At 39.4% G+C, this 20230-nt stretch overlaps 1 protein-coding gene across 4 annotated transcripts in view; it reads left to right on the top strand.

Moving 5' to 3' along the window:
• Positions 1 to 20230, top strand: part of BIN1 (bridging integrator 1) — a 2421789-nt gene that overhangs the window by 1865874 nt on the left and 535685 nt on the right. For 3 of the 4 annotated variants that reach the window (XM_044060666.1, XM_044060664.1, XM_044060663.1), the window contains one exon: positions 156 to 284. The exons of the other annotated variant lie outside the window; for it this stretch is intronic. In XM_044060666.1, coding sequence (XP_043916601.1) covers positions 156 to 284 — 129 coding nt within the window. The remainder of the gene's footprint in view (positions 1 to 155; positions 285 to 20230) is intronic. 4 annotated transcript variants of the gene reach the window in all.

The following is a 20230-nucleotide window of genomic DNA, read 5'->3' as shown; positions in this document are numbered from 1 at the left end:
TTATGGTGAGTACATAACTAATTTATTTTGCACAAGTCTTGTGTGTTTACTAAATGTATGTTATAAATGTCTTACTGTTTTTTATGTTTTAATTCTTGTTATACTAACCTTTGCTTTCTTTTTTGGGTGTCACTGACATGCGTGCCTGTATTTAGTTGAAAAAATGCCCTCCAGTACCTCCACCTCCAAAGTACACGCCATCAAAGGAGATGAAGCCAGAAAATATTATTAACTTGTTTGAGGATTCTTTTGTCCCTGAAATCAGTGTGACAACCCCCTCACAGGTTAGCCATATCATGTACCTTCACTTCCCCTCAACTACCACTGTTTTGGTCCTGCAGTAACTTAACTGCTGTCATGGTAAAGGGATGTCACTAGAACAAAGCAGTAAACTAAATTAAGCTGCTAACTTGCATCTTTCCTTGTTTTGTAGTTGTTTGAATAAACTGGACGTTTAAAAACAGCATGCGGTCTGTACTGTTTTTGGGCAGAAATAAAAAAAATACAGATGTCATCCAGGGCTACATAGCAGTTAAGTAACAATCCTTTTAATAGTAGTCATCTGCCAGTATTCTGCATTATCCACAGGCATTTTATGGTTTCAAGCTTTTTGGAAGTTGTAGTGACCTTCCTCCAGAGGTAACACAGAGAAGTGTAGAAGGAAGGCAACATCTGATGGCTTTTTTGACTGCGCAGTGGAGTTTGCTCTGTATAAGTCTGTAATATTTCACTGTCATTGTATGATGTAGTTGTAGCAGGTCCATTACTCCTACATTATTAGACACTACACTATAGTGTAAAGGTTATAGTTAAAGCATGCCTTTTTATATATTATAAACTGTTTTTAATTGAGTCCAGTACAGTAAGTTGCGCTCCATTACTGCTTTGTGGCCCTCTTGTGAGCAGAGTGACCAGAGTGACCAGAGTGTGACATCCTTAGCTGTAATAAGGTGCTGCTGCAGTGTCTCCTTTACATTTTTTCATTTTCACCTGGACATCCAGCACCTTCATCACATTTCCAGTAACCTGAGCAGGGACACAGGCTCCATTCTCCTTTCAGACTGGTAACATGCTTTTTTATTATGGTCTTCCTGAAAGGTTTGCTTATCAAGAAAAGCCATAGTTGCATTTATTTTTTTGCCTGTAATGTGTGACCCCATTAGTGCACTTTTTGTCCCATCAGTGGCTACAGGTAACTGCTGAAATTCTGTGTTATGTACCACAGTTTAAAACTGAGAACTAGGGCTCAGCAGGGTAATTGAAGGGAGGTAGGATAGTGAGACCACTAGCAGAGATGCTGCTTCTAGGAATATGGGCCTTAGTATTTGCATGTGTGTGTGTGTGTGTGTGTGTGTGTGTGTGTGTGTGTCTGTGTAAATGTATAAGCAGCTGCATGGGAATGACCCAATGTCTGTGGTGAAATATGAAGCCGCAGCCAACTGATCCACCATTGGTACTATTTAAACGGCAACATTTTTTTAAAAGTGGACAATGCAGACTTCAGTTTCACCCTGCATATTTTTTCAGAGTGCATCTACTTAAACCATGAAAACTAGAACTTTTTGTAATGCATGTCTAAATCACATATCAGTTATGTGATTCATTAGATTCAGTTAAAAAAACAGGAATTAATGAATATAGGCTGACTCATTGAACCTAAATTTTATTTATTTATTTAAGTTTGATGACCGGGGAAGTCCACTGGGCCAAGAAGAGCCCGTTTTCAGTGGAGACCCAGGGAGAAAAGCTCCACAATATTTGTAAGTTACATTTCACATGTTACAACAGGACATAGTTCATACAGCTAATTAAACACTTACTGATAAGCTCCATGTTGTTGTTTGTCTTTTTGGCTTTTCCCGGTTAGGGATCGCCACAGCAGAACTCCGGTCCGCTAATGATTGGCAGTAGATTTTTTATGGTGCCGAGTTGCCAATCCAAAGCCCAACCTTCAGCAAAGGCATGCCCATTCATGCATGTCCTTCGGCGGCCACTCGACCACGGGGAAGACATGCCGACTCAACACAGAAGGCACTCCAGCCATGAATCGAACAGGAGAACCTCTTGCTGTGAGGCAAAATGCTACCGCTGTACCACCACAATAAGCTCCATAATATTTGCAATTGGCTTGTCACAATGTTACAAAAATTAAAAGACATAATTCAATACAGAAATGTCAACATTTACATAAAGTGAATATTTTTGTTATAAACTCAATTGTAGGCTTAACATTTCAAAATATATAGCTACTAGCCATTAGTAGGTTAGGAAAATATTATGCATGGAGAGGGTAATAGTATATTTGAGATTGGATAGTATATTTGAATAGATATTAGAGAGAAAATTAGTTTTTAGTAGGGGGGGATTGCTTTGGGTGGGATGAAGTAATAGTAGAAGTAGTTGGATGAGTCAGTGCAAGGTGGAATGAGGGGGGAGGGGTTTAAGTTAGAACATGGCAAGGACATTCCCATTTGGAAGAAAGATGAGAGAGTAGCTGAGATTTTAAATTTGTATGGTTAGGTAGGTTGTGTAGGTGTGTGGGGAGAGAGTTCCACTGTTTAGCTAAGGGGGGGGGGCAGCAGTAGATGGCCAGGATGTCATGCAGGTTTGTGGACCTGAAGGAGATTTTGTTTTTTGGATCTGAGTGAGTGGTTGGGAATGTAAAGTTTTACGGAAGTAGCGAAAGCTGGGCAGTTGGCAGGTTTAAAGATGAGCTTGTGGGCAATGGTGAGTTGTAGGTAACTGAGGTAGTTGGGTAGTTCAAGCCAGATGAGGGTGAGGAGGGAGTGGCAGTGGTGGGATGAGTTTTTTGAATTGGTTGCAAATTTGGAGATCTTGCGGTAACAGGATTCAAATTTGAACTGAAGGCCAAGATGGAGATTAGTGAAAAGAGGGGCTCCATACATAAGGGAGGGGAGCAGGAAGGTGGATGCAAGAGTTTGACGGGTAGAGGGGCTTAGGAAGCAGTTGTGCCTGTAGTGGAGACCATAGCATTTGGTGGATTTTCTTGATTATGGAGTGGATGTGGGTGTCAAATTTTGGTTCTTCATCAATAATGATGCCAAGAAGCTTGGTGTTGGGAACAATTTCAAGGAGGGTGTTGTTTTGGCTCTGTATGGTGAATGTGGATTTGCCAATGGAGTTTTTGGTAGGGGAAAAAACATTATTTTCATTTTATTTGCATTTAGTGCCAGATGGTTAGACTGCATCCAGGTTTCTGTTTTGGAAAAGGCTAGTTGGGTTTTTGCTAGGAGCTTGGAGGGAGAGAAGGCTGAGCAGATGATTGTTGAGTCATCTGCATATTGGATGATAGATGAAGTTTAGGATGGATTGGTGAAAGTTGTTAATGAATAGATTGAAGAGGAAAGTTGTTAATGAATAGATTGAAGAGAAGAGGGCCAAGAACAAAACCTTGTCGGACACCTGTGGGTGTGGGAAGGAAGGGGAAGGTTGAAGTTTTCCATTGGACAGCTTGTTGGTGGTTGGACAAGTAGCTGGAAAACCAGGTGATGGTGGTGGGAGAGAGGTGTAGAGTGGAGAGCTGTGAAATAAGTAGGGTGTGTGAGATGGTGTCAAATGCCTTTGACAGATCTAGGAATAGTGTGGATACAAACTTGCCTGAGTCACGTTCGAGGTTTATGATTTCAAGAAAGGAAAGCAGGGCAGTCATGGTGCTGTGGCCAGGGCAGGGAATGTGTTGGATAGGAGAGAGGAGATTGTTTAGCGTTAGGTGTGCCATGAGTTGTGCTTGTATTGTTTTCTCTAGTATTTTAGAAAGATAGTAGAGGATGGCAATCACTGGTGGCAATTATATGAGTAATAAATCGAAAAGCTTGATTAAAAGAATGCATAATCTTAATTAGATGGTTTGTTTTGAAGTCATTCTCATCATTTGTAAACTGTGATTCATGATTACATGTTGTTTGTATCCCCTGAAATGATCTGAAAATGGTCCATTGAGATCAGTGTTCAGACACAGTTACATATATTTGAAAATCTTAGAAAACCTGTTATCACCCAACAGCCAGAATTGTTTATGCTGAGGTTTAAGAAAGTTTGAATATTCTTGGGTATATTCAATGATGATGATGTAGTACAACTAGTGTTTCACTGGTGATCTCTAGTGTAGCGCAATCAGTGTTTCATTGGTGAGCTCTAGTGTAGCACAGTAAGTGTTTCATTGGTGAGCTCTAGTGCAGCACTGCTACAGCTTCACTGGTGAGCTCTATTATAGCACAACTGGTGTTTCACTGGTGAATACTAGTATAGCACAACTAGTGTTTCACTAGTGACCGATAGTGTAGCACAACTAATCTTTCACTAGTAGCGCTATGATACTAACAAGCAATTCAGAAACATGAAAGGGTTGTACTGAGCAATAGCTATACCTCTCCACCTGCAGACATTAAAAAATCTGGACCAAGACTCGTGTAATGCAGGTGCATCTGGCCAAAAATGTGGACACATAATTAGTATAAATTGTGATTACAGAATAACTCTGCACTGGTCATGCCATCTAAGGGAAGCCAGCATTACTATTTATTAGTCTGATGCACTGTTATTATACTTCCCAGCAGAAGTTTAAACCAGAAAAGACTTAAGGAGAAACATTGTCATGTATATTTGTACAGTATATAAAATCCGTTTAGTATTTATTTTTAATTGAGTACAAAATGCAGTGCATACACAATCTGTAAGCCAAAATGGAGTTAACACATTGGCGCAACTGCTGTTTATCATGTTTACGTTTGCAGTAAGTGAACATTTCATCAATGCTACTCCAAACCTTCCCACACCATATAGTTAAGCCACAACAACCTGCTTAATCAGCCTCAGACTGTATCCGCAGGCTGTACAATACCCCCTTCCACAGAAAATCGCTTAGCCAGCTCCAGACTGTGCTATGTAGGGCAGTACAATCCCCCCTGTCACAGCAAACCGCTTAGTCAGCTTGTAAGGGCAGTGCAGTTACCCCCACCACAGCAACTCCCCAACAGTGCCCCAGACCATATTCCCTCTTACTTCTTAAAAATATCCGCAGAGGCCATAGCCTTTCCCATCTGTATCCTAATAAACCAATCAATAACAGAAGGTCAGGTACCTCAACCCTGGAAAAAGGCCTTCATTATTCCACTTCAAAGGTGGAAGCAATAACAATATCCCAAATTTTCATCCAATTGCCATCCTATCCCCCATTTCCAAACTGCTAGAAAAATGCATCCACCTACTACTGTTACCCTATGTCATAAACAACCAACTCCTAACCACCACACAACATGTTTTCAGGCCTGGCCACAGCACCACCACCGCTCTCCTTACCTTCCTCTTAACTATTAACAAAGCCCGCGACTCCGGCCTTATTGCGTCAACCCTCAACCTATCAAAGGCCTTCAACACCATCTCTCACAACCTTCTCCTCATCAAATTCTTTAACCTGAACCTATTCCCCACCACTATCAAATGGTTTACCAGTTACCTATCTGATAGACAACAAGCAGTCAAATGGAAAAAAGCTACCTCTCCATTCCTCAATACTCCCACAGGAGTACCCCAGGGTTCTAGTCTTGGGCCCCTGCTATTTAACATTTTCATAAATGACTTCTACCAGACCATCCCTAACACTCACCTCATCCAGTTACCTAACTACCTCACATATATTCAACTCACTCAAGCCCATAAACTCATCTTTAACCCTCTCTCTGCCCCTCCCTGGCCACCACCTTTAAGATGCACCAGCCCAATAGATCCCTAAGATCTAACTCCCACAATCTCATTGAACTACACAAACCCTCACGTCCACCAGGGAAAAATCTTCTGTCCTTCTCCCTAGCTCGCCTGTGGAATTCTCTTCCTGCACTAATTCGCACAACTAACAACCTATCCCCCATCAAAACCTTATTCCACTCCCATCTAACCTCCTAATGAGAATGCTCCTGTTCCCATCCTGCATGACGTTCTCAACTCAAGCTACTCCCCTAGATTAAGTAGACCTCCAAACATCCTACTATTATTACTTAACTCTGATAAGCATCTATTGTAATCAATACACTTACATATAAATATGATTGCATAACACTGTAATAAGCACCTATTGCACTCAACAGATTTTGTACCTAAATGCAATTGTTTAGCACTTTATTTTTCTTCTTAATGAATGACTGCTTTTGCATTTTCCCATTTTATAACTGGTATTACTATACTATCTATTGTTATAACTTGCTTTGTAATTAACTTCTGTTTGTTTTGTTCATTTACTGGAGCTTTTCTCCCCAGAACTCCATTGAAAATGGACTCCTAGTGGCCCAATGGTCCATCCTGGCAACAAACTGCAAATAAATAAATAATAAATAAATAACTCACTTAATCAGCTCCAGACTGTAGTATGTTAGGGCAGTACAGTACCCCCTGTCACAGCAACCCACTTAGTCAGCTCCAGACTTTACTGTTTTAGGGCAGTACAATACCTTCTGCCACAGCAACCCACTTAGCTGCAAACTGTACTGTGTTAGAATAGTACAGTAACCCTGTCACAGCAATCTGCTTCGTCAGCTCCAGACTGTACTAAGTTAGGGCAGTACAGTACCCCTGCCACAGCAACCCACTTAGTCAGCTCTGGACTGTACCCTGTTAGGGCAGTACATATCCCCCTGCCACAGCAACCCACTTAGTTAGCTCCAGACTGTACTATGTTAGGGCAGTACAGTACCCCTTGACCCACCCAGTTTCTTACCTAAGCCACAGTGCTACAGCCTAAACAGAAGTAAAACACATGAACGCTTAACGTGATCACTGCGTTTTCATCTTAAAAAAGTAATCAGATGTGAGCGTACCAAATAACAGCCAACTTAAATAAGAAGGTTTGACTCTCAACTTCACCAATTAACCAATTACAATTTAGCAGTTAAAAAATCAATTGTGTGAGAAAACATTGTTATTTCAGTGACGTAAGATGACTAAGATAACTGATAAGATCATAGGTAAAACTATTGTATAAGACAATTCAGCTTATAATTAATCATACTTCAAGGTACACATTTACTAATAAAAAATTAATTAAAAAAATCTTGAGTAAAAAACAAAATATAACAAAGCATTCTTGTGTATGACACTTGTTCAATTGTCCAACACTACCATCTACTGGCCAAACTATGAACATTTCTTCAAAATATATTAAAGTGTAGCTGATGTTGTTGTTGTTGTCTTTCGGCTTTTCCTGGTTAGGGGTCGCCACAGCAGAACTCCGGTCCGCTAATGATTGGCAGTAGATTTTTACGTGCCAAGGTGCCAACTCTGACGCACAGCCTTCAACGAAGGTATGCCCATTCACGCATGTCTCCACACAGAAGACGCTCTAGCTGAGAATCAAATAGGACAACGTCGTACTGTGAGGCGACAACGCTACTGCAGCACCTCCACCTGAACTTTAAAACTGATGCTAGACAGACGGTATCATTCAAACCAGGGGACTTGTTGGCTTCTAACACTAACTGCCAATACAGTTCCCTGTATTCCAATCTAGTCTCCCAAGGACCACCTCTTGGATCAAGGGGCAATATTTCAATTACAAAAAAAAACAGAAATCTGCTCCATCAAAGGTCAGGGTATGCTTGAATAAAGCGTTGTTCACTTTCTTTTTCCTTGTATCACACCTATGCTCATACATTCTAAGTTTAACCTTCCTTTCAGTTTTACCAATATAAACCGCATCACATTTGCCACATAATACCACCAGCATTACAGTTAGCATAATCCCTGCTTCTAATAAACCTGCCTCTACTGTTTAAATAAACCATGTCCCTTCCTTAACGTATGGGCACTCTGGGGAGGTTTATTAGAAGCAGGGGTTATGCTAACTGTAATAACTGGTGGTATTGTTTATGTGGCAACCAGTATTACAGTTAGCATAACCCCTGCTTCTAATAAACCTGCCTCTACTGTTTAAATAAACCATGCCCCTTCCTTAATGTATGGGCACTGGGGGCAACCCCCACATTTATAAGTGTCCTCCTTACCTTGTTTTGTAATAGTTAGATCAACTGTTTTATTTTCCCGAATGTTTTAATGTTACAACCCTTGTTGTATATACATTTAAAAGGTGTCTCAGAAATGAAGTTTAAATCTGAGATGTTGGCAAACTTCATCAATTCTCTTTCTGTGATATTTCTGACAAGCTTAGCATTCCCATCATATGTAATAACTAGGGCACCATCATAAGCATTGTCAATTGCCCGTATGACAGGAATATTCTGAACCATATTGTCCATGTATTTGCAAATGGCAGAAATGTGTTCACTGTGAAATTGCCATGTTCACTCCTCACTGCTCTGCTTCAGAATGGTGTGGTAGATTTTGTCTTTGACTCCCCAAGTTTCTATTTCAGTCCCAGTGTATGGCTCTTGGTAGAGCATGTGGCTGCTTTATTTAAGCCATGATCCCAGGATACACACTTGTCTTGTTCAACAAAACTGTTTGCTAGAGCATTCATATTGTTGTACTGCTTACAGCAGTCTCTGAATTATTCTCCTGCATTGCACTATTAAGTCCTGGTAGAAATAGGATTGTACATTGTGTAGTGTTTCTGAATAACCCCCATCTTTAATTTTATTTTGCCTTTGGAGTTGCTACTTTTAGCAGTGAGGTGCAGACTTAGTGGCAGACAGTAAATAGAAGGACATGGAAATATTAGTATATATTGTATATTGAACGTTATTGTAGATCACTACGTGAAATTTCTTTGAAGTTGTGGTCTCATATTTGTTACGGATTCCTGAAAAATTGATGTTATGAATGATTAGATATATTTTGCAGTGTGTTTCACTTTTAAAAACCTAGTTAAATGCATTTGTGGAGAGAAACTATTTATAAAAACATCTATTTATGTTCATATGTTGCTTATTCCAATCATTTGTAGCCTTTTACAAGTTGTTTCTGTACTGAGATATGAACGTTATGGCACTGTTAAGGTAAAAAATAACAGATAACACAGTTCAGCAGAGAAGAATAATCTACTTTATTGCAAAGAACACACATACGTGGGAGACTACGCAATCAAGATCCTGTCTCAATAGAACACAAGAAACTTTGTTCTTTTATATTATTATTATTACAGCTAGGCAGAATATTTTGTATCTCTTAAACTATAGCCACTGATCATCTAAAGCATTATTTTTTGCTTGGTAATAAACTGCTGACCCTTTATCTGTGCCTTTCCGTATTGGGCACACACACAATCTTCCGCCTTAAAACTTTTTATGCTGGCACTATCCATTTTGACAGGAAATAGCTCATCAAAAACAGAACTAAAATTATTAGAATCCATCTTCTTTCAAGTTGGATTCCAAAAAGAGAAAGTATCCTGTATTCAGTACACATTTCTGCCTTCACAGCACCCATTCTCAAGAGAATTTAATTTTCTGAGACAACAGCTACTTCTTACAGGCTGCTACACCATTTTGTTATTTTGCATTTCCTTCTTTATTCTTTTGTCCTCGTGTATTAGAATTGTGGTGCCTTACATCTTGGTCTTGTTTGAGTAGATTTTGGGATTATCAGTGGTTGTTCCAAACAACCCTTTTTTCAGTGTCTCTGAACTCCCTCAGTATGCTTTGCTGCACTCTGTATCTTGGAGACAGAGTGCAATTTAAATAATCTTGGAAGCCAGGGATTTTATCGAAATGTTCTACACTTTAGCCATACCCAAAAGCCCAAAATACAGTGATGTCTTTAAGCATACATGTACAAAACTGACATTGTTTTGTACATATTCTCTCCTTTTTTGGGTAGTATTTATTAGGTCCTCCTAGAACTGTCTGTCAGAGGTCCTAGGACTCCATCAGTTCCTCACTGCATTTCTGCAAGATCTTAGCACTGTTTATACATTATAATGCACATCTGTCTCCATAACTTGAATTACTTGTAAAAGCTAGCTGTTTATATTTTGAACCCTACCTGAGGCCTTAGCCTTGAATTTTCTTTCACAATTCTGCCAGATTTGAACCTCATTTAGTCATTTATTACTGCATTTATTCCATTAACAGTATTACTGGAAAATTTCTGTATACTCTGATGCCTTACTCTGTGGTTGGATTGCAGTAGTGGCAGTGTTGTGAATTCTGCTCCATGATTGGTGCTTCATTGCTTTTACAAGTGTTTATATTCCAGTCTTGTTGCTAGAATGTTATATTCTCCTTATCATTTACCTGTGTAAAGTTACATTACAGTGTCCTTCTGTTTACTTTGCTGTTGTTTTTCCACTGTTCTTTTTGTCTACCCCAGACCCCACTGAGATGTTAGCTAACATTTCTGAAATTCAAACCTACCTGGGGTCATTGACCTGTAGCTCAGATAGGACTAGGGGTCTGTAGCAGCATTTTGAAAATTTAATAGTTCGAATCACAAAATATAGAACTGAAATGATCGAACTATTAAATTTTTGAATGCCGATATAAAAAAACATAAAAAAATCTAAAGGGTGTAGGCAGGGGGGCAAGCCCCCATGCCCCCGCTACTTAAATATACCAACTCCGAGACCGCATTACATTGTAGTAAACGGAAATCTCCCCTTACGGAGATTTCCGTTTCCCTGTTCGATGTTCTGCACTTTCGGCATTCTTGCGTCGACAATATCGTATTCGATATTGTCAACATTCGAGATGCTGATAGGAGCCCAGGACTAGAGCTTCAATAGCTTTATTTGATTGGATCTCTCTCTGGCTAGTCTGCTTCTTGCAGTTTGAATTTTTCCCAACCCTGCCACCCTTTCCTTGTTGTGGTTTTAAAAGGCTATGTCTCCACCTTCTTCCCTTATGGTAATCTGACTTCAAAGTCCCTCCCTTCTTTAATTGCTATTATCTGTTCTGCAAGCTGTTTAAGTACTTCTCCCACACACTGTTTTCTTTATTGCCGTAATACGGAGTACACAACCAGCAAACTCTTGAGTAAACCTCCCTTACTACAAATTGTCCCCTGCTCATTTTCCTAGACTACAGATTTTATCCTGCTTATTTTCCCAAAATCCCATCTGCTTTGAACCATCAACATACTTATACTGAATTAATCTTGCTTTATCCTTGACAAATAAGAGGTTTCTTTTATTGTTATGCACCTCAGTTAACTGTTTTAGAGTGCTACTACTTTATTTTTTGCTCTGTTGATTTTGCACTTTAAATAATTTAAAGTTCCCTAATACTTGGAACTGATCTGTCCAGGTAGTTTGTTTAAGATGTTTTGTGGTAGCATTACACTCACTTTTTCTTTATCTTTTTAAATTAAGAAAAATAGGATTGTCCATCTAGTAGCAGTAGGTGGTGGCCTGATCTGTCAGAGTTAGGAAACACACAACTGTATGTTTAATATTTTTATTGGTCAGAGGGCTTAGAAGCCAGTTTCCTGTGTTTAAGTGCCTGTATAAATTTGGAGTATTTGCCCATCAGTGCCCATCATGTAGGGGTAGTTAGTAGTGCCCAGTATAGACACGGACAACCAAATTTTCCATATAAAACCATGTCTGAAACTGTGCCAGTAATTCCGTGCATTAGGTAGCACAGAGCAGCTAATTTGCACATTAAGGAGCTTTGCCCCTTGAATTTAGTATTATATAGCCTGGTCTATTCCCAAAAGCACCCTTGGTCATTCCAGTGCTAATCCCTCATTACTCTCACTTACATTTTGCTTATGTGTTTCCCAACACATATAGACCAAGACACCACCTACTGCCACTAAATGGACTGTCAGGTCCTTGTAGCCTTTCAAATAGTGGCTTAAGCATTGTTCTCCCCTGTAATGCCAGCTTGGCAAACTTTCCAGTATAGCAAAATCTACCCAAGGAAATCTAAAAATGTTACTGCTTAGTACCAAGAGTGTAAACTCCATCTATGGTTTCCTCTCCCTGAATGCAGACATCTGTGCAGTTACTGAGACATGGTTTAAAGCTACAAAGATTATCCTGGCAGTGCTTGGCTTCAGTGCCTTCCACACATTTAAACCAGAAACTGCACAGACAGGGAGTAAAGGTGGCAATGTCTTGATCTACATCACTAACATGCATACCTCTAACATCTTACAGAAAGGTGTAACACAAGCAAATGACTGTTGCCAAAACCACAGCTTAAAACTCAGTGCCAAGAAATGCATCCTTCCTTTTGGGAAGTTGGGCACCCAGAGCAACTACCTCATTGATAAAACACCCCTAAAAATAGACACAGCAATCAAGGATTTGGGGACTCATGTAGATAGTAACCTGTTTGTCGACCAACATGTGCCTTAGGTAGTAAGAAAATCATTAAATACCACTCAGCTTATTTATTTATTTGACATTTGTTAACTGTGTTGGTCCAACTGAGCCAAAATAGCCCATTTCCAGTGGACACCCGAGGAGAAAAGCTCCAGTGCACAGACATAGTTATATTAACAGAAAATAAAACTTTAAAATAACAATGAGGAAAAGCAGGAAGCATAAAAAATGTATAAGACTGACATAGATATAATAAGAAAAACATACAAGGTATATGAAGGCAAATACACTGTTAAAGATATCTATAGAAAAGTATAACCTAGCTGTTCTTTTTTTTGCTTCCAACAGGGGAGGTAGGAAAGAGATGAAAGTAGTATTAGAAGAGATGTATGAGAATAAGAAGATAGTAAAGTGAGGTTTAGTTAAGTAAAGAGAAGATAGTTCAATCTGGCATAGTATATACATATTTACATGGGTTGTAGTGGCCTGATATGTGGAGTAGAAAAAAACAGACAGAGAGGTAGCAGTAAATAAAACAGAGGAGATGGAGAGGACTGTGCAGGATACTGTTGTCAGAAAAGGATGTGGATGAGATTAGGTACGGTCATGACAGTGACAGGACCTAGAGTCAAGTACAAATTATTTAGCTCTTTTTTGAAGTGTAGGGGGTGGGGGGGTGGGGTTCTTATGCATGAGGGGAGTTTATTCCAGGCCTGGGCTACAGTGTGTTTTTAGAGTAGTTTTCTTATGTTTTTGTTGGGTTTATGGCTGGCAGAGAGTTGTTTATTGGATGTACGGATAGAATGACTGGGAGTGTAATAAGTAACAAGGTTGGAAAGGGAAGGGCAGGATGTGGGTTTGTATAGAATGGAGTGTAGGATTTGAAATTGAGTCATTTGGAGTTGTTGAGGAAATTCTAGCCATTGGAGTGTGTTGACAGCAAGGCAGTGGTGTGAGTGAGTTACATGGTAAGTTAGTAGCACATCAAGCTGTTTTATGATATGTTTGTTCTAACTTAGATAAAAGTGTAGATTGGATATTAGTAAAGGCTGGAGCTGCATAGAGAAGGGATAAGAGGAGGAGTGCTTGACCAGGAAGAGTTTCGTGTCAGAGCTAAGGAATTTCCTATTTGTCCCTTATAAGTAAAGGCATGGTATCTAGGTCCAGGGAAGGTTTCATGCCACTGTACTGAGCTATCATCAGACCCATCATTGAGTATAACACCCCCCTTCAGAATTTACCTGACTAGGTAATTACAACAACAGGAACATCCCCAGAGGTTTCACACAAAAAGAATACAGGATATAAACACAATGTCTTATGCAGACTGGCTTAAAGCTCTATCTCTCTACTCTGTTTCATACAGTCTGACCTGTTGCCTGTCCATTGTTCTCCCCATTTTGCATTTTCTGCATTGCAGCATGACATGGTCCTCTTGCTTTCCTTTGTGAGGATTTAAACAAAGTATTCATTCCGTCTTTTTGCTTTTTTCCAGTCTTTTTCATCCCTGACTCTCCATCCTGTATTCATCTGGCCACTTCTGTCCCTCCTTTTCTCCTTTCTGCTTTTTGCCAAAAACAATTCTGATAACTCCTATCAACTTCCTCCTTTGCTGCTGTCATAATCTTTGCTTTTATTTTGCTAGCCTCCTTGTAGTGGGCCTCCTCTATGACCCAACCCCTTTTTCCTCCTGTTATAGGCTCTGCCTTGTAACGTAATTACCAGCCTCCAATTCTTGTATGGCTACATCAGTTTTCTTCTTTTCTTACTTGTTTGCCTTTGTCATACAGAGGAAGATTTTGGAGAGGCAACAGCATGTTAATATGAACACTGGGAAGAGGGAATGTTACATCGGCTAAGGCAGTAGGATATATATATATATATATATATATATATATATATATATATATGTCAGTAGCACAGATGGAAGTATTGACAATGCTTATTCACCACATACACATGGGGTAGTACAGTGAGAGTATACTGGATGCTAGCACTTTGGTATACTCCTGAGTTATCACTTCTCCAGTATTTCTTCTATTAAAGGACTATACCTGCTACTCCATTGCAACCCAAGGATTGCATAATCTAATATGTTATTTGCTTAATGGCAACACTGTAGTCCTGGTTTTCTGGCTGGACTCCAGGATGTCTGCAGGGGCTGTGGAATTCCTGCTTGCAGTGTATATGGTACCTTTAACTTGCTGGTATTCAGGCTTAAGAGTTCCTATCCCAGCAGTCTAAAGTGATAAGCTTCAGGGCTGCAATGACCCTATTCATGCAGTCTGTGGCTTAAGCTGCAGGGCCACAATGTCCTTATCCTTGAAGTCCAAGGCTTAAGCTGCAGGGCTGCAGTGTCCCTATCCTAGTAGTCTGTGACATACACTGCAGAGCTGTGGTGTCCCTAGCCAAGTAGTCAATGGCACACACTGCAGGGCTGCAGTGTCCGTATCCTATCAGTCCCTGACATATACTGCAGGGCTACAGTCTCCCTATCCTAGCAGTCCATGACAGAAATACAGGTCTGTAGTGTCCCTATCCACACCATCCATGACACACTCTGCAGAGCTGCAGTGTCCTTATTCTTATTGCAGCAATCCCTGACATATGCTGCAGGGGTGCAGTGCCCCTATCCTAGCAGTCCATGACATACCCTGTAGGGCTGCACTGTCCTTATCCCAGCACTCCATGAGACGCACTACAGGGCTGCACTGTCCCTATCACAGCAGTCCATGTCATATGCCACAGGGCTCCAGTGTCTCTGTACCAGCAGTGTATGGCATACATTACCAGGCTGCAATCTTCTTACCCCAGCAGTCCATTGCATAAGCATTACGGCTGCAGTGTCCGTATCCCAGTAGTCTGTGGTATAAAATGCAGGGCTGCAATGTTCCGCTCCCAGCTGTCCTGGCATCTGCTACTGGGTTGCAATGTCTCTATCCCAGCAGTCTATGGTTTAAGCTGCAGGGCTACAGCGTCCCTTTCCCAGCATTCTGTGGCATAAACTACCTTAGAACAATAGTCCATAATCTGACAAAATTTTCCTTCACAAACAGCCCTTGGTGAGGGAGTCTTTTCTGTCCACATCTTGTACCACAGCAACCATGGCATCTTCTTGTAATGTGAGCAGCATCTGCCCATTACTCTGGGCATTGCCTGGTGTAAATAGTGTGGCTGGATGCTGTCTATCCCATTTCCAATGTCCATTGCATTGCCATGCAGTGCTGGTAGTAGAGACAATGCACGAGATCAAAGGTTCCATACAGAGGTACATTACGGCATCAGCATAAGAATATAAAGAGCATCACAGTGAAAGGCATTACAGGCTTGAAGACTTAACATTTTTTCCTCACTGACTGCAGCATCCTGTTTTTGTTTTGTTCCTCACTACTTATATACTGATATCTCATGTATGCCTAATGAGGCAAGAGCCACATCCATATACAAAAAACAGCTGTAAATGCCCTCAGTAGCAATTCAGTAATGTTCCTCAACCTATAAAAAGGACTGTACAATGTGCTACTATGCAACATCTGACATTAAGTATGTGACAGTAATCTCTGATTCCCCTGGTCAGACACCTTGGACATTAAGCATGTTGTACTTAATTACAAGTAAACACAGCCTCCCCTGGTCGGGCAGCTTGGACATGCTGCATGTAATTACATGTCCCTAACTACACCAATGGTAGTCCCAATTTTTATACATTGTATTAGGTTATTTTACACCTGCTTTCCTTTCATTTGATAGAACCAGTTTGTCAAAACCCACAAGGTCAACAACTTAGTTTATCTATCAACTAAAAAGTAAAAAACAACACCCACAAACAACACAGACAATATTTTCCCAACATGAAAAATGAAAAAAGGCAGCAATACAGGATAATCCACAGATAGTTTTATTCAAGGTAAGAGCATTCCACCGGAAACACCAACCTTGTTCAGACAAATGCCAATAAAACACATATCCTGTTTATACATACCTGAAAAATACAATTAACTAATTAACCAATCAATAAAATAATCACTAAAAACTTAGACAAACATGTATAGTTATTTATTAAAAGCCTTCATTTTTAATACACTTGAGACAGAAATGGTCTCATTAAGACGTAGTGGCACAGAAGCATTCAAAAAAACTTGCCACCAATATTCTCTACTCTCTAAAATTATCTTCCATGTGCCCCCTAGGACTAACTTTAACATGTTCCAAAACAATAAATAAAAAAGAATGGTCACTAAATAGTTGTAAATGTCTATATACAGCATTGGTTAGCTTATACTTGCAAATCTCATATAGATGTTGATGTATACATTGTTTTAATTTCCTTTCTGTCTTACCTATATCGTAAGCAGAACAGTTTGAACATTTAGCAGCATATGCAACCCCCTTGGAACCACAATTAAAGTTCCCGTGAATAGTAATAATCTTTTCACCTGATTGAATATTTTCTTTTTCTAAGATGTTGCAGCAATAATTGCACATCCCACATTTTGTCATCATCCCTATACATTTTGCCTTGCTGTCTGTCAGTGAATCACACCAATCTTTCAAACTTCTATCATTTTTGTATATTACCTTGGAAGCAGTACCCAAAATACTACTTATTTTGTTGTCAGCTAAAATTAGAGACCAATTTTTCTCCAATATACGTCTTGATCTACTGTCCTTAGTAAAAGTAGTGATGTATGCTAAGTTCCTATTTTTAATATTCAATGTAGGCTTATCAATATTGTCCAAATTATCTGTCTCTGCTAGTGGTCCCCCTATATTCATGTTGTTAACCACCGAACCACAGTACTCTAATACCTGCCCTGATATTGCAATATCATTAATAGGAATACCCTGATATACCACTACTGATATTGTTTGCTGCATAATATTATTATCAAATGTAAGGACTTCTAATAGGGGGCAAAACATTCTCGCTTTTATTTATTTCTAATACAATAGAATCCACTAAGTGCTTAGGGTAACCTCTGTTTATAAACATTTGTCCTATAAACATACATTCATCAATAAAATTATTTATTAGTGTGACCATTCTTGCAGCTCTTACCATTTCACCTTTTATCACCCCTCTTTTGACATGAAAGGGGTGATTACTAGTGAAATGCAAGAATTTATTTGATTGTCTTTTTTCTGTGTATATTGGCCTTCAAAAACCCTTGGTCTTTCATTAACAAAACATCCAAATATGGAATACTATGTTTGTCAACATGATAGGTGAATTTTAAAAACTCGGTGGATGTGTTGAGATAGTTCATAAATTCAAAAATAGCATCTTTAGGGCCATCCCATATAAAAAATAAATCATCTAAAAAACGTGTACATTTTAATATTAGACATATACACTGATTTAAACAAAACTTGAACTTCCCACACAGCCATAATTACATTTACATAAAGAGGGCTTAGTGGAGAACCCATTGCCACCCCTTTACTTGCTTGAAATAATGACCATCATATGTTGTATAACCCTAATTCTAATAGCTGTGCCATTATGTTGATTTTATCCTGACCAACAGGTATAGTTTCCGTAAAAAAACTCAGTAAACCATTTGACACCCAATATATGGGGAATACAAGAATATAAATCTTTAATATCTACAGTTAAGATCATACAATCATTTAAGTTACTAATGTTTTTCATCAGACTATTACATTTAGATAAGAAGTCCCAAGAATCTCGACATAAGTAATCCAATTTTCCCAAATTTTCTTTTAATTCACCATCAACATACTTAGCTGTATAATAAATCTTAGACTGCCCCCCATTGACTATAGGGCATATAGGTGGATTATATAGATCCTTATGAATCTTGGGCATTCCAAATATTGTAGCTACTTTTGGAAATTCAACATACATGAAAGCAAATACATCTGGGGTAATTTGACCCTGGGTTAACATATCCCTCAAAAAATAATCAATATTTTTTAAGAAATATTTAACTCATTTAACAAAGCTTCTAGATATGTTTCATCAAATAATAAATTTAACATACATTACCACCAGACCACCACCTTTTTCTGGCTGCATGAACCTCAAATCACCCCTACTCTTTATTTCACACATTAATTTGTGTTGTTCCATTGTAATGTTGTAAGATGAATCGGAACAAAGTCCTTCCAACATATATCAGAAATCAACCTTATACAGTAACTCAAATGTTTTTAGGGAAGGATGTAAAATTGGGTTAAATGTACTAAATAATCTTAATGGGTTTTCAACATAGGCACTGGCATCTTGAAACAACAGAGCTAAATTCAATCTTATTGTATAAAGTTTTAAGTCTGTGATCAATTCCGTAATTTTTGACTGCTTCTTTGGAATAAAGGTCAGCCCTTTACTAAGGATTTCTGCATGTGCAGTGCTATTACTACCAGAACTATAATTATAAATGTTGAAGTCCCCTGATAAATTTGTAACCACTTGTAATGGAAACAAAACATTGTCATTAGCATCACCTACCAATTCTGGCAGTGGTTCAGTCTCGAATAAGAGCCTGTTCTCTGTTTCTTGCTCTTGGTTGCCCCATAGACCACAAATTCCCGAGTGGAAAAATTGCCCCTCTTGTTTCAAATCCTTTCCGAGTGACGTAGGTTATTCTGCCCAAAGTGGACTCACTGAAGTCTGCAGAAGCGTTCGCGTTGCTCCCCCACACTGCCATCATTCTCAAGCATTGCCCTTCCATCGTATTCCAAGTGCTGCTGTCCTCCAGGCAACTTAGGATATGTCCTCTTGTTGGCGTAGTCAATCCGATCATGTTTTAACTTCCTGTTCTTCCTCTCAACAGCTGATTGGCTCATGACATCTATCTCAGAGAAAACCTTATAGTACTGATGCTTCCTTTTGTTGAAGGATAAATCCTTCTTAATATTTTCATCCAAAGTTTTTATTTTAGATTTAAATGGGTCCATTGTAATAGAATTGTATTTAATGAGTGTTTCCTGCAATTCACACCCTTGTCGATCATACATATCCACTAGTTCAATGTGCAGTGGACTAGTTTTCAACTAACCCCATGGGAAATTTCTAGAAACGTAAGGATTTTCTTAACATGACCATTGCAGATTAAGATTGTACGAGTACCACCCATTTTCTGTATTCCCACTCCTTCATCCTCTTCTCACGTTATGTGTGGTGGATGATCACCAAATCTTCCCTCCTCCTTGTAGCTTAACAGCCAGGGTACATAAGTATAGCTTGCAAATCTTGATCTTTAGCTGATAGCAGCATTTTAGTACTCCTGTAGAAGGCAGGGAGCAGAAAAGTAATTCTGGAGAACAGTTAACTGAGAAATAGTGATAAAGAAGGTCGTGATGAGAATTGACAGGATGGCTGGCAGCTTTTCTAGGGAATAACAATCTCCAGGGTATCAACTAATGTGTTCATGGCCAGAGGGGATCTGTCAAACAAATTTGATCTATTTTTGTGACTGTGTCACAAGCCAGAGGCAGTTGAGTACTAATAGATGTAGTTTATCTGACATTAGCAAGATCTATGACTTTATTCCACACTGGGAAGTTGATAGGAAGACTGGAGATGTTGAGGGTAGGACTAAGACTGAAGAACTGGATGGATGCATAGTTGAATGGTAGGATGCAGAAGGTTGTGATGAGAGAGACAATGCTAGGAATTAGTGAACTGATTAGTGGAGTACGAGAGGGGTCTGTCCTGGGCGCACTACTCTTCAATATGTTTGCCTGTGACATAGCCAAAGGAATAGAGCTGATGATACAAAGGTATATGCAGCAGGGAAAGGTGGGGACTATCCTAGTAAAGGGTTTTGAAAATCTGAACAAGTGGGCAAAAATGTGTTGCTTGAGATTCAGTGCAAACAGATGCAAAATATACACAAAAGTCACAACAACCCTAGTGTGAAGTATTAGCCGATGAAAGTAGAACTAGTGGTAACAAAGAAGTTAAAGAATCTGGAAGTGCTCATCACACCCAGATTCGACCATCAGGAGGGAGGGCAGGGGCAGCAGCAAACA

Source organism: Protopterus annectens, chromosome 2.part0, assembly GCF_019279795.1.
Source record: "Protopterus annectens isolate FY-2018-M chromosome 2.part0, PAN1.0, whole genome shotgun sequence".
Classification (NCBI taxonomy): domain Eukaryota; kingdom Metazoa; phylum Chordata; order Ceratodontiformes; family Protopteridae; genus Protopterus; species Protopterus annectens.
The sequence above is the reverse complement of the archived record's forward strand: the minus strand, read 5'-3'. Positions and strand labels throughout refer to the sequence as shown.